The 14,402-nt window shown below is 35.8% G+C and overlaps 1 protein-coding gene across 1 annotated transcript; it reads left to right on the plus strand.

The window, feature by feature from the left end:
• Positions 1-10,064: 10,064 nt before the first annotated feature.
• On the plus strand, positions 10,065-11,151 carry LOC106448254. Its single transcript, XM_013890166.1, has 2 exons — positions 10,065-10,332; positions 10,439-11,151. The coding sequence occupies exons 1-2, from the start codon at positions 10,065-10,067 to the stop codon at positions 11,149-11,151; spliced, it is 981 nt and encodes a 326-aa protein (XP_013745620.1).
• The last annotated feature ends 3,251 nt before the right edge of the window (positions 11,152-14,402 follow it).

A 14,402-nucleotide genomic window follows, 5' to 3' on the forward strand; every position in this document is an offset into this window, starting at 1 on the left:
CAGGCTTAAGGTTTTCAAAGGAGAAAAAGAAGTTCTTGCAGCAGATTACAGAGACACGCTTTACTTTCTTGATGGAGTGCCTGTTAAAGGGGAGAGCAATGCGGCTGTGGTAGAGTTGGACAATACATCTCTATGGCATAGTCGTTTGGGTCACATGAGTATCAGAGGGCTGCAATGTTTATCGAAATCCGGTCTATTAAAGATTGATGTTATTAAGGAAAAGGAGAGCTGTGAACATTGCATTCTTGGTAAATTTCACAAGTTATCTTTCAAGAAGGGAAAGCATAATTCTGAAGAACCATTGGCTTATGTGCATTCAGATTTATGGGGTTCTCCTAATGTTATTCCAAGCTTATCGAAGTGTCACTATTACATTTCATTCGTGGATGATTTTTCAAGAAAGGTTTGGGTCTATTTTCTCAAGACAAAGGATGAAGCTTTTGCGAAGTTCGTGGAGTGGCTGGCTCTAGTTGAAAATCAGAGTGGAAAGAATCTCAAAGCTCTAAGGACAGACAATGGTCTTGAATACTGTAACAAGGCGTTTGATAATTTCTGTAAAGAGAAAGGTATTCTAAGACACAAGACCTGTCCTTATACCCCACAACAGAATGGGGTAGCCGAGAGACTGAACAGAACGATTCTGGAGAAGGTCAGAAGTTTGTTAAGTGAAACGGGCTTAGGAGAAGAGTTTTGGGCTGAGGCATCGTCAACGGTTGTTTACATGATAAACCGGACACCATCGATACCTCTTGAGTTGAAAGTTCCAGAGGAAGTTTGGTCGGGAAAAACTCCAGAGTATGATCATATGCGAAGGTTTGGATGTCTGGTGTATTATCATGTTGACCAAGGAAAGTTGAAGCCAAGGGCTAAGAAAGGTGTGTTCATGGGTTATCCGCAAGGAGTTAAAGGTTATAGAATTTGGAATGAAGAAGAGCAGAAGATTATCGTGAGCAGAAATGTAGTATTTCATGAGAATGTGATCTACAGAGATATCGAGAAAGAAACTGAAGGTTCTGACTCACCAGATAAAACCAGAAAACATGTTACTTTTCTTCTTCCAAAAGACACTAAGGTTGATCAACATCCAGAGTATTCATCTGAAGGTGGAGCCTCGTCGGAAGATAATCTTGAAGCAGGAACGGAGAAGGAATCAGGAAGTGATGAAACTCCAAAAGATTTGAAAAACTATATGTTGGCTAGAGATAGACTGAGGAGAAATGTCAAACCACCAAGTAGGTATGATGATGGAGATGTTGCAGCTTACGCTCTGGTAATGGCTGATATGATAGAAGAGGAAGAAGAACCTCTAACCTATGGAGAAGCTATTCGTGGTAAAAACGGAGAGTTCTGGAAAGCTGCCTCAGATGATGAGATTGATTCTTTAGAGAAGAATGATACTTGGGTTCTAATTGAAAGGCCAGTAGGGGAGAGAACAATTGGCTGTAAATGGATCTACAAGATTAAGCCAGGAGTTCCAGGAGGAGAAAACAGGCGCTTTAAAGGACGGGTAGTAGCAAAAGGATATTCGCAGATTGAAGGAATTGATTATAATGAGGTGTTTTCTCCCGTGGTAAAACACGTTACAATCAGGCTGCTTCTATCCATGGTTGTTCATCAAAATCTTGAGTTAGAACATTTAGATGTGAAGACAGCGTTCTTACATGGATTTCTAGACGAACGGATTCTAATGGAACAGCCAGAGGGTTACAAGAAGGAAGGGGATAAGGTATGCTTGTTGAAGAGATCGTTATACGGCTTAAAGCAATCTCCGAGACAGTGGAATCTTAGGTTCAATGATTTTATGCAGTCACAAGGATTTGAGAGAAGCATGTATGATTCGTGTGCGTATTTCAAGAGCTATGGTGAAGGAAACGTGATCTATTTGTTATTATATGTTGATGACATGTTGGTGGCTGCTAAAGATTTGAAGGAAGTTCAGAATCTAAAGGAGTAAAATGGAGTTCTTACTTTGTCTCAAGGAGCTTATCTTGAAAAGGTTCTAAGAAATTTTATGATGGAAGAATCAAGACCAGTTTCTACTCCTATGGGCTCTCATTTTAAACTATCTATCACCAGAGAAGATCTACGTTCCGAGATTCATAGGGTGATGGAAAGTGTACCTTATTCAAGTGTTGTTGGCAGTCTTATGTACTCCATGATTGGAACTCGTCCTGACATCGCGTATGGAGTTGGTCTTGTTAGCAGGTTCATGAGTGCTCCGAGTCAAGTTCACTGGGATGCAGTCAAGTGGTTAATGAGATATATAAGTGGAACAACTGAACTGAAGTTAACGTTCAAGCAAGATGATCAGTTTGAAGTGAAAGGATATTGTGATAGTGACTACGCGTCAGACCTGGATCGTCGAAGGTCTATCACTGGTTACGTCTTTCAGGTTGGAGGAAACACCGTGAGCTGGCGCTCAGGTCTTCAACACATCGTGGCTTTATCTACGACAGAAGCTGAATATATGGCATAAGCAGAAGCCACGAAAGAAGCATTGTGGTTGAAGGGAATTACCTCGGAGTTAGGGTTTATACAGAAGAAGGTGGAGATCTTCTCTGATTCTCAAAGTGCGCTTTGTTTGGCTCGGAATAGTGTGTTCCACGAAAGGACGAAGCATATCGATGTGAGGCTTCACTTCATTCGTGATGTTGTAGCTGACGGTTCAGTGGTTGTCAGTAAGATCGGGACTTTGGAGAATCCAGCTGATATTCGTACAAAGTCGGTTCCGGTTAAGAAGTTTGAAGAAGGAAGAAGTCGTCTAAGGGTTCTTGGCGACAATTGCTAGATCGGTGAAGATCAAGATTATCTCTTCCGACAAGGTTACAGATTGGAAGAGGTGGAAAAGGTAGCTGCGAGATGTGGCTGTCGGAAAGTGGAAACAAGGTGGAGATTTGTCGTCTTGTGTTTCCTAATTTCCGAGTTTGGGCTGGAAGATGATGATATGGGCCGAGACAAATTCTGTGGAGGCCCAGGTGGAGAGTCATCTTGTTTTGGTTAAGTCCAAATGAACTTATACTCATGTTTTGGAGCATCACACTCTTAGTGTGAGGAGGAGCTCATCACGTGTATTGCCGTTGGAGATTCGGTGAGCTGTCACGGTCAAGTGGTCAGCGAATCTACCTGAGGAGCTGGAGTATAAAAGAGTACAGGATACAGAGATAAGGATAGCAAACATACCATTACGTCATATGAGATCTACTTGAGCGGGTGAGAGAAACACGTGAGAAGGGTGAGGGTTTATCATCTTCTCTGAGCGTTCATTGTGCTTAGGGTTTGTAGATCATCTGGTGAGTGACGTGAGCTTGGTGAGAGGTGTGAGCTTGGTGAGTGAAATAGCTTATAGTGCTATCTTGTATCCTGATACTAAGAGACGTACCTTAGCTTCGTTAATAGCCTTGGGAACTCTACTTCTCCTGTGTCATTTTACTTTCCTGCACGAACAAACCACAAACCTAGAAAGCTAATCTGATTAAGATCTAAAGATGACATAGAAAAGTCTCTCAAAACGGTTTAAATCCACAACAATATATATATATTTATATTTAAGTGGTGAAAAGATCTGAGGAGACATTTCATTTGAGACCCATAAACTATTGTTCGAAAGAAAAACTGATTAAATGATGTTGATGCACCGATAAGAAGAGGTTGGAGATCTTAGTCTCCGGTGTTGCATCGATCTTTGGTGAACGGCCGACTTTTGCTTCTGGTGCCCTCACCTTCTTCTCCGGTGTTGGGCGGTCGGCTCTTGTCTCTGGGTCACGCTTCTCTTTGGTGGTGACACCGGCCTTTTATCGGGTCTTCCCGATTATGGTTTAGATCTACGGTTATGTGGTTTCCTTGGTCCTATCGATTCTCTTTCCTTTCATTCGTTGAGGGATCGATTGATGTCGATTGTGTTTATCGAAGCGTAGATCCTCTGAGCGCCGTGGAATTCAGCGAAGACCGTTCGGGATGGACGGTTCTTCTCCGATAAGGCTCCGTTCGTCGGAGTTCCTTCCAGCCGCTTCAGTTTCGCCGGAGGATGACAGTTCTCCATCGTCTTGACGCGTGTCCATTGGTTGCTGGGCAACCGAACACGTGGTGGACGCGGATGGCTTTCTTCTTCAACGGGTTTCCTCTTTGGGCTTTGGGCTCAAAGTGTTTGTTTGGGTTGGGCCTTTTGTTAGCTTTCGGCCCGTAGGTTGGGCTTTGTTCTTTCTTGTAGGGCTTGTTCCTGTTTGGACTTGACCCATTAATAAAATTCTAGAGGAAAAAAAGAAAGAAAGGTAAGGTTAGCTAATGTTCAGATATTTCTCTAGTTAATAATATAATATTTCTAGTGGATAATCTTCATCCAAACCTAATATTATCTCATAAAACTTCCCCTTATCCATCTTGTATTACGTACAGCTTCGTTAAGAACCTAATCATGAAAAAATTCAAATGGATAAAAACCATGACGACGAAAAATAGTATTGTAACATAATCTCTCCATGAGAATAATGGACATAGTTTTCTCTTCACAGGTCACTCAAATGCTGCATTCCAATACCGTAGACGTGTTTTTGGAATGTTGTAGCCGGAAGAACTTTTGTGAACAAGTCAGCTGGATTATCGCATGACCGTACATATTCAATATCCACTTCGTGATTTTTCTCGAGCTCCCGTATATATGAGAAAAATCTTAGAGGGATGTGCTTTATCCTATCACTCTTAATATAGCTTTCTTTGAGTTGAGCGACACATGCCAAATTATCTTCAAATATTTTCGTCGGCTCTTTTTCGTTGACTATTCCATTTATTTCTTGTATGTATTGACTCATTAATCTAAATCACACACTTTCTCGACATGCTTCGTGAAGCGCAATAGTTTCTATATGATTTGAAGAAGTTGCAATCAAAGTTTGTTTCTGGGACCGCCAAAAGATCGCGGTTCCACCAATCATAAAAACATAGCTGGTTTCCAATCAAGCTTTATGATGATCTGATAAGTATCCTGCATCTGCAAAACCAACCATACCAAACTCGAGTTTTTCTAAAATAAATCAACCCTAAATCAACTGTACCGTGGAGATAACGGTACATGCTTTATTGCCTGCAAGTAAGAGCAGAAATATATCGTGCTAGTAGGTTAGTAGCAAAAGGAATATCAGACCTAGTAGGAGTCGCTTTATCTATATAAAAAATTTTCAATAACCTTTTTGTATAATTTGATTGATGCACAAATATTCTTTCTCGGAGATGCCCAATCTGGAGCCCAAGACAAAACTTTGTCTTTTCGAGATCTTTCATTTCGAACTCTTCTTTCATATGAGTTCGAGCATCATCAACCTCCTTTTGAGTCTCAATTATGTTCAGGTCATCTACATATACATCAATGATCACAAAGCCAGATGACAATTTCTTTATAAAAACGCATGGATATCACATCATTCACATATCCTTTGCTCAAAATATATCACTTAAGCGATTGTACCACATGCGTCTGGATTGCTTTAATCTATATAGTGATCGCTGTAACTTGACCGAACAAATCTCCCTGAATTTTTCTTTCAATACCTCTGGCGTTTTTAATCCCTTAGAGAGTTTCATGTATATATCATTATCCAACGATCCATACAAATATGCAGTCACAACGTCCATGAGATGCATTTCAAGATTTTTAGATGTCGTTAGGCTCATCAAAAATCTAAACGTAATTGCATCCATTAGAGGGGAATAAGTTTCCTCAAAATCAATTCCCGGTCTCTGAGAAAAACCTTGGACAACTAATCGGAATTTATATCGTGTTACTTTATTCTTCTCATTTACTTTTCTTACAAATACCCACTTATACCCAACATGATTTATATTCTCAAGCGTTATGACTATAGGTCCGAAGACATTTCTTTTATTCATGAAGAGTAATTCAATTTGAATGACCTTCTTCCACTCCTCCCAATCCTGTATTTTCCAACACTTCAAAATAGACTTTGGATCGGGATCATTATTTTCATGATCGATCTCATTGGACACAAAAAATGAGAACATTCCATCAACATATCTACTCTATTAATTTAGAGTCCTATATTTTATCTACTATTGACAAGTCATACTATGACCATTTAATTAAGTACTTAATGTGATATTTTGATTAGTTACATTAAGTTTTAATAATCAATAAAGATGTTAATAGTAAATCAATTTTAATTAGATATTTGAATTTTATTTTTAATTATAATCAAATCGGTTGAGAAAAACTCTAACAAAATCTTACCAAACTTTTTAATTTTTTTTTATTATAAATAATGCATTATAATTTTGTAATTAGTAATATAATATTATTATAAATTAATTATAATCAAAAGTTTATCATAAGACAAAATAAATTTTATAATTATAGTCTATATTAAATTAAAATAGATGTTCTCTATAAATTAAATATAACAAATTTATATTAAATTGCTAGATTAACGGATTTTTTATGTCAAAAAACAGATTAAAAAAACAGTTTCATTTAAATACATTATTATTCATCGTCAAAACGGGTTAAAATTCATACACTGTGTAATATTTTTAAAAACTAAATTATTAAAATATGTTAAACTTTTATATTTACAACTATATATATTATCAATTTTTGAAACTCACAGCAATATATTATCAATAAATAACTATATACCAAATATAATAGTATATAACTTATCTTTAATTCATGTATTACTTTACATAATACTAAAATGATAGATGTTAAAGTATTACTTTTAAACACAACATGAAAATATAAATTATCATAAACAAATATCCATATACAGTATAACTAAATAAAATTGAACATGTATTGTATGCAAATCGTAGAAATTAAAAACTATATTAAAGGAGATTGTATATTTGATTATTTCAGATAGTAATTTATGTATAAAACTCAAATATATGTTATTATTATGTAATAACAATCAATAAGAAAATAAAATGCAAAAAACTAATTATTATATATTAAGAATGACGAATAAGAAGCTTAAACAATAAGATTATAGAGTTATTCCATATATAACACTAAATGTAAATCATATATTTATTATAATATCAAAATTATATATTTATAAAATTAAAAATATCCGCACGAACGTACGGGTTAAACTCTAGTTTCTATCTTATTTTTGATCCATAATTTTTCATCTTGAGCGTAGTTAATGGAAATGTCATACTTTTCTTTTCCATTTTCGTCATCTGGATCATCTTTATTTATACCTTATTTCAGGCATTTTTCACTAACAGGTTCTTCTAGAACCTTTCCATTTATTTCTTCTTTCGGACATCTTTCAATATAAGGTTCTTCTAGAACCCTACTATTTTGCTCATCCAATTTCTTTTTCTTTCGGGGATTTTCATCTTTAGAACCCATTGGCCTCCCCCTCTTTAACTGAACCCTAGGTTCATTCATTTTGTTTACATTAGTTTGTTCTTTAGGAACATCAACTCTTGATGGAATATTTTCAGCAGGTATATATGACTTCGTCACCCTTCTTGTATCTGTGAACACATCTGGTAACTGGCTTTCCAAATTATGCAAATGCACAATCTTCTGAACTTCCAGCTCTCTTTGATTCGTAGGAGGATCAAGGTGTAACAATGATGGTGTACACTATGTAATCTCTTTAGGAATTCTACTAATTCCTCCTCCTAACGCTGGAAATTCATCCTCATTATAATGGAAATCAGCAAAATGTGTCGTAAACATATCACTAATTACTGGTTCTAGATATCTTATTATACTTGGTGATGTATAACCCATGTTTGAAAACGCGGACTAGGCGGCCGCCTGGCCGGCGAGTATACGCTTGGCGGTCAACTACCGTGGCGGATTGACCTTAATCGGTGATAAAATCGGATTTATCAAAAAAAAAAGTTTTTTGTGCAGTTTTGTGTTAAAAATCTGTGTGTTTTAGTTAGATCTACGAAAATTTGATAGCATTGAATTGTAAAGTGAAGAAATCGTGTGTTAATCAGTGAAAAAAAAGCTGGAAAATGAGGCATCGTGTTGCAGAGTAGGTTAAGGGAGAAGATGACTGCAGAAATACGATTTTACCCTTCTTTAAATGAAAACATTGGAAAAATATACAGAAAACGTTGAAAAGGGTCGAACCCAAGTACAGACAACAATTTAATAAGGCAATTACCACTCGAGCCAACATAACTTATTGCTCATGTTTTACATATATAGTATTTATACATGTATATACGCGTAAAAGCTTAGAAACTACACTCCGATTAATCGTCGAGTAATCCCCGATTTTTCATTAACTCGCTAGGCCTATGCCGACCGCCCGACTAACGCCTAGCGTAGTTTCGAACATGGCGTATAACCCACATATATTCTCAATCTCCTTTGTGGATCCATTTTTGTTCTATATGGCGGAGCTATCGGAACATAGAACGCATACCCAAGAACACGGAGATGGGATACATTTGCCTCATGTCCAGATACCAATTGTAATAGGGAGTATTTATGATATGCACTCGGTCCTAACCGAACTAGTGCAGCCGCATGCAATATAGTATGACCATATACAAAAATTGGAAGCTTTGTTCTCAAGACTAATGGTCTTGCAATCAACTGCAACCGTTTTATCAATGACTCGGCCATGCCATTTTGTGTATGCACATGGAGAACTGGATGCTCCACGTCAATCTCCATTGACATACAATAATCATCAAAGGCTTGCGATGTAAATTCACCAGCTTTATCAAGCTTTATTTTTTTAATGGCATATTTTGAGAACTGCGTTCTCAGCTTTATTATCTGGGAAATGAACTTTGCGAAAGTCGTATTTCGTGTCGTCAAAAGATACACATTTGACTATCTACTAGATATGTCAATCAAAAATACTTAACCGGCCCGCACGGTGGGTGGATCGGTCCATATATATCACCATGTATTCTTTCTAAAAATATTGGTGATTCATTGTCTACTTTTGTTGGTGATGGTCGAGTTATAAGTTTTCTTTGAGAGCATGTATTACATGTAAACTCGCCTGTTTGCAAAATTCTTCTGTTTTTTAATGGATGGTCATTCGAATTTTGCATTATCTTTCTCATCATAACTGAACCAGTATGTTCTAGCCTCTGATGCCAAATTTTAAATGTATCACTAAACTTCGTGTTTACCACGGTATAGGACTCAGTCATAGTTATTTTCGTACAATATAATCCAGAGCATAACATTCTTAATTCTTCCAATATATATTTCCACTCGGACTTAATGTAAAGAAATTCAATGCAATATTTACTCATAGTCTCAATATGATATCAATTTCTCTTGATATCCTTAAAACTGAACAAGTTTTTATAAGACTCGGGAGAATACAATGCATCACTTATTTTAAGTAGAATGTATATATATAAAGTACGCTTTGAATTTTAAAATACGTTGAGTGTTGTTCTCTGATAAGAGTTTTGTAATGGTTGGTAACATGTAAAATCAAACTTAAGTCGTTTTGGCATTGTTGCATTGAGAGAAAAAAACTAAACTTAAATTTTTGTACTGTCACGGTTGTTTTGATATTAAATATTTATTATTGAACATAGGTACGAAATTTGGTAGCTAACTATGGTGGGCTAAAGTTGTTTGATATGCATGTCTTAAATCTCTTATTATTGAACATTTATTCGTTATTTTTTGAACTATAACATTTATTCTTTATTTCATAGTCGCTTAATTTCTTCTGCATACATAAACTATATGTTTGGTAATATCATAAGAATAATTGGGCCTTAGGTAGCTTTTTTTTTAAATGATGTTGTTTACCAAAGATTTCTAAAATTAGTGACGAAATTCTGTAGGTAGTAGAATTATTGTAACGGAAAATCAAAAAAAAAGCAAGCTAATTAAGTCTTGGAACATGGATTTTGATTGCTTCAGTTGCAACTCAAGTTAGGTTTTCTTTTCTTAGGGCATCTTCATCCTTATTCTATTTTTTTCTTCTAAAATGGACTAAAAGTGAATATGAAGTAAGGAGTGGTCCAACTCAACTCCATATCTCACTCTATAATGAAATTTATTCCATAAATAGAGTAATCTATTTTTTTTTGTTCATCACTTCATGGAGTATGTCTGTAAACCGAAAGAAGAAGGAGGATTAGGGCTGAGAAACTTGGAGGAAGCTAATAAAGTCTCATGCCTGAAACTGATCTGGCCTATTCTTTCTTCTAAATCCTCACTGTGGATCCAGTGGATTCACAAATATCTGATTCGGCAAGGTTCCTTTTGGAGTATCAAGGAAACAAACTCCTCAGGGTCATGGATCTGGAAGAAGCTTCTCAAGCTTAGACCCTTGGCTAGGGATCTATCAAAAATGGAAGTAAATAATGGTACGATGACATCTTTCTGGTTTGATAAGTGGTCCCAGTTGGGAGTCTTAATCGAACTAATAGGAGAAAATGGAGGGTTGAGGCTGGGTTGCTTTGAAATCTACAGTTGAGACTGTAGAGAATACTTATCGACGGCGTAGACTGAGAAACCCCGTATTGAAGCAAATTGAAAGCGAGATCCTCAATCTTCAAGAGCTGGGGCTGTCCCAGAGTGATGATAATTGTCGTTGGATGCGTGAAAATGGTGAGTTCCGAACGGAGTTCTTAACGTCTCAAACATGGAACTTAATCAGAGTACATGCCCCTCGCGTCTCTTGGTTCAAGGGGATTTGGTTCAAAGAATCAACCCCTAAGTTCTCCTTTCTCAGTTGGTTAGCAGTCCATGAGAGGTTATCGACTGGAGATAGGCTACTCAAGTGGAACCCCCAGGCAAATTCTATTTGCTGGCTATGTAACACTGCCATGGAAACTCGGGATCATTTATTCTTCGAGTGTTCCTTCTCAGCGGAAGTTTGGAGAGGCACGATCAGGGGGTTGGATGGTGTAAGTCCCTCTGTTCACTGGCCTGCTCTGATACGAAGATTGGTGACAGGTTCTAGTGATCTACTACACACCTTTCTCCTGCGATACTGCTTCCAAGCAGCATTGTATGCCATATGGTTTGAGAGGAATAAGCGCAGAGTTGGAAAAGCTCCACAAGCTGCTACACGACTTATCATCTTCTTGGACAGGTTGATTCGAAACAGAATCTCCTTTTTGAGGAAGAAAGCTGGAAACAAATATGAAAAAACCATGGAGATATGGTTTGGAAGTAGATAAACTTTCAAATTTTGCTTAGGAAAATTCAGCAGGTTTTTTATTTTTGTACAAAATAGCATTAGGTTGTACAAAGGTTTTTTGAAGTGAATAAAATTTAAAATTCTTTCAAAATAAAAGAAATGGAGTATGGTTGGAGAAATTTTATTCCATTTTCACTTTTATTCTATTTTGGAAGAAAAAATGGAGTTTTACGTTGGAGATGCTCTTACAACCCAACTGTTTGAATTGTAACCCAAATTATTCTTTCTCTGCTCCTCAATCACATTGGAGTAAAGAGCCAGTGGTGATGGCTTATCGTACCGTCGATTCATAAAAAAAAAATTTAAGAGCAATAGAACTTAGTTTTACACACAAACCTTAAACTTGAAGCTTCCTGCAGCTATCGCCGATTATTTTGTAAGATATTTTTTTTCAAAGACGTGTATAAAAGAATGATAATACTTAGAAAATGGAAGAAGAAGAAGCATTGGCGTATGTAAGCATGGCATGGCTAAGCACAACTCATGCTCAGAAAGGTCTCACACCCACGTCCCACGGCGTCTCCAGCATATTATCTCAAATAGGATTTTTCTTCTTCTTTATTATTTATTGCAGTTTTGGTCAAATATTTTAATAAGCATTGATTTATCATGGTTGGCAGATATACTAATTAATTAATATGAGTGTGATATAATTTATTTAATGAAATATACAGTAGAACTTCTATAAATTAATACTCGATAAATTAATAATCTCTATAAATTAATAAAATTCGTCGATTCCAACTTGGACCAGTTCAATATTTGACACAAATCAATAAAATAATAAGATAATATTTTTTTTAGAAAATTCTATATAAATATATGGTCCCATTAAAATTATAAATTAATAATTTGTATGTATACATATTTTATATAAGTAAGAAACTAGTGTTATATTGTTTGATTTATATTCACAATGGAATTATCTTTATATTTTATTAGCACTTAATATATTTTTGATGAGATTTAGTAAAATTATATCTAAAACCACATTTATGTTCTATGCAATATATATTAGGGACAATTTGTTCTATATTCATAACATAGTGAAAAATTAAGAATATAGCCATGCTACAGTTTTTCTCGGAAGATGAGATAATTTGCACACAAATATGACTAAAATCACCTTTTAAACGCGTGCGCGTGATGTTGACACTCCAAAACCAAATTTGTCATACTATACTACATACCATATAGTATCGTCACACAGAAAAATTAAATAGTTGCGAGGTTGAGTTTGATCCATTTCGTAGTTGTACTATACATGATTATGACATAGTATAGTACTATAAGCAAAGTAATGTATAGAAAAAAACAAAAGTGGTGGACATGCGAGATAAATAAACAACCTATAATAAACAATAGTGTAATTTTCTATCATCTGCTGCACTAGTCAAGTCAAGCAAAACAAAAACACGCAATCTATGGAACACAATAAGGCCAACACACGCACATGATAGTTTCATATATTATGTGACGATACTATACATAATTACGACATAGTATAATAGTATAATCAAGTAGCGTGTAAAAAGAAGGAGGGAGGGAGGGAGAGGGAGGAAGGGAGGGAGAGAGAAGGAGGGAGGGAGGGAGGAACTGGGAAAGTAGTTGTAAAACAACCTTTCTATTCTATATTTAGTATAGGGCTTTTTGCAAAATTGACCTACAACTTAAAGTCAAACACAAAACTAACCTCCTTTTTTTTTGAAAATTGGTTTTGCCCTATTCACCCCACAAGTTCATATAATTTACGAAAATGCCATCAATTTTTTTTTTTTTTTCCGAAAATGACATTTTTACTCTCTCACCCTCATCATCTTCAAGTAATTACAAGATTGCCATTGATATCAAAACCACAACCACCATGAACAACCAATTTGAAGCTCTTAATGCTCCCAAAATCGATTTACCCTTTTTCTTTTTCCATTCTTGTGAACTAAACACAACATATCTCTCACTTTCTCTTCACAATGAGCTAAAAAAACCAAAGATTTTGATTCTAAAATTTTTATGGTTCATAGAGTCATAGAAGCTAACGATTCTGGGTGGGTGACTTTCGTTTGTGATTCTGTGTGCTTAGAGAAGCCTTATGTATGCTAAGGAACTTATCTCACCAATTCAAGGTATGACATCGAGTTTTTTTCCAGATCTGTTCGTCAGACGACTTACTTGGGAAGTCGTCTGGCTATAGACGACTTACCTGGAAGTCGTCTGGCTGTAGACGACTTGCCTGGAAGTCGTCTGGTCAACGCAGAGGTTATTTTTGCAATTGACTTTGAAATCTGTAACATGAGACAACTGAAAGTTAAGTCGTCTACTATTGTTTGGTTTCAAAAAAATTTCCAAAGAACCTATACGACTTACATTTCAGTCGTCATAGGTTAGTTTTACATTTGACTGGATAATTTCAGAAGTTTGACTTCCCCATACGACTTACATTTCAGTCGTCTGGCGAAAATTAAAATAATAATATTTTTTTAAAAGTAAACGACTTACAATTAAGTAGTCATAGGTTAGTTTTGCAATTGAAAAAAAAAAACTTCAAGATTTAATTATACACAGACGACTTATAATTCAGTCGTCCACCAGACGACTTAATTGTAAGTCGTCCAGGATTTTTTTCCGAGATTCTGGTCAAACCTGGTAAATCCTGGACGACTTACATTTCAGTCGTCTCGTGGACGACTGAATTATAAGTCGTCTGTATATAATTAAATCTTGAAGTTTTTTTCTTCAATTACAAAACTAACCTATGACGACTTAACTGTAAGTCGTCTACTTTTAAAAAAATATTATTATTTTAATTTTCACTAGACGACTGAAATGTAAGTCGTCCAAAAAGTCAAACTTCTGAAATAATCCAGTCAAATGCAAAACTAACCTCTGACGACTGAAACGTAAGTCGTCTAGTTTTTTTGGAGTTTTTTTTTTAACCAAACAATAGTAGACGACTTAACTTTCAGTCGTCCGAAATAACAGATTTCAAAATCAATTGCAAAATTAACCTCTGCGTTGACCAGACGACGTATAGTTTAGTCGTCTAGACAACTTAGATTGAATTCGTCCGCGTCTTCTCCGCTAGTTTTTAAGTCTTCTACGTTAGTTTTTGAATAACTTGTATTTTTAAGAGTGATAAGTAACTTCAAGATATGTAAAACTCATATTCACAAAATATGTTCTCTCCCTTAGTTTTACTAAATTTGACTAAGTTTTTCAACACAAACTTATAAA

Source organism: Brassica napus, chromosome A5 (genome assembly GCF_020379485.1).
Source record: "Brassica napus cultivar Da-Ae chromosome A5, Da-Ae, whole genome shotgun sequence".
Taxonomy (NCBI): domain Eukaryota; kingdom Viridiplantae; phylum Streptophyta; class Magnoliopsida; order Brassicales; family Brassicaceae; genus Brassica; species Brassica napus.

Excerpts from the sequence above, each read along its gene's own strand:
- LOC106448254 (XM_013890166.1), top strand. The coding sequence starts at position 10,065 with ATGGAGTATGTCTGTAAACCGAAAGAAGAAGGAGGATTAGGGCTGAGA. Across the intron at positions 10,333-10,438 it reads AAAAATGGAAGTAAATAATG|TTGAGACTGTAGAGAATACT; the intron begins GTACGATGACAT and ends TGAAATCTACAG.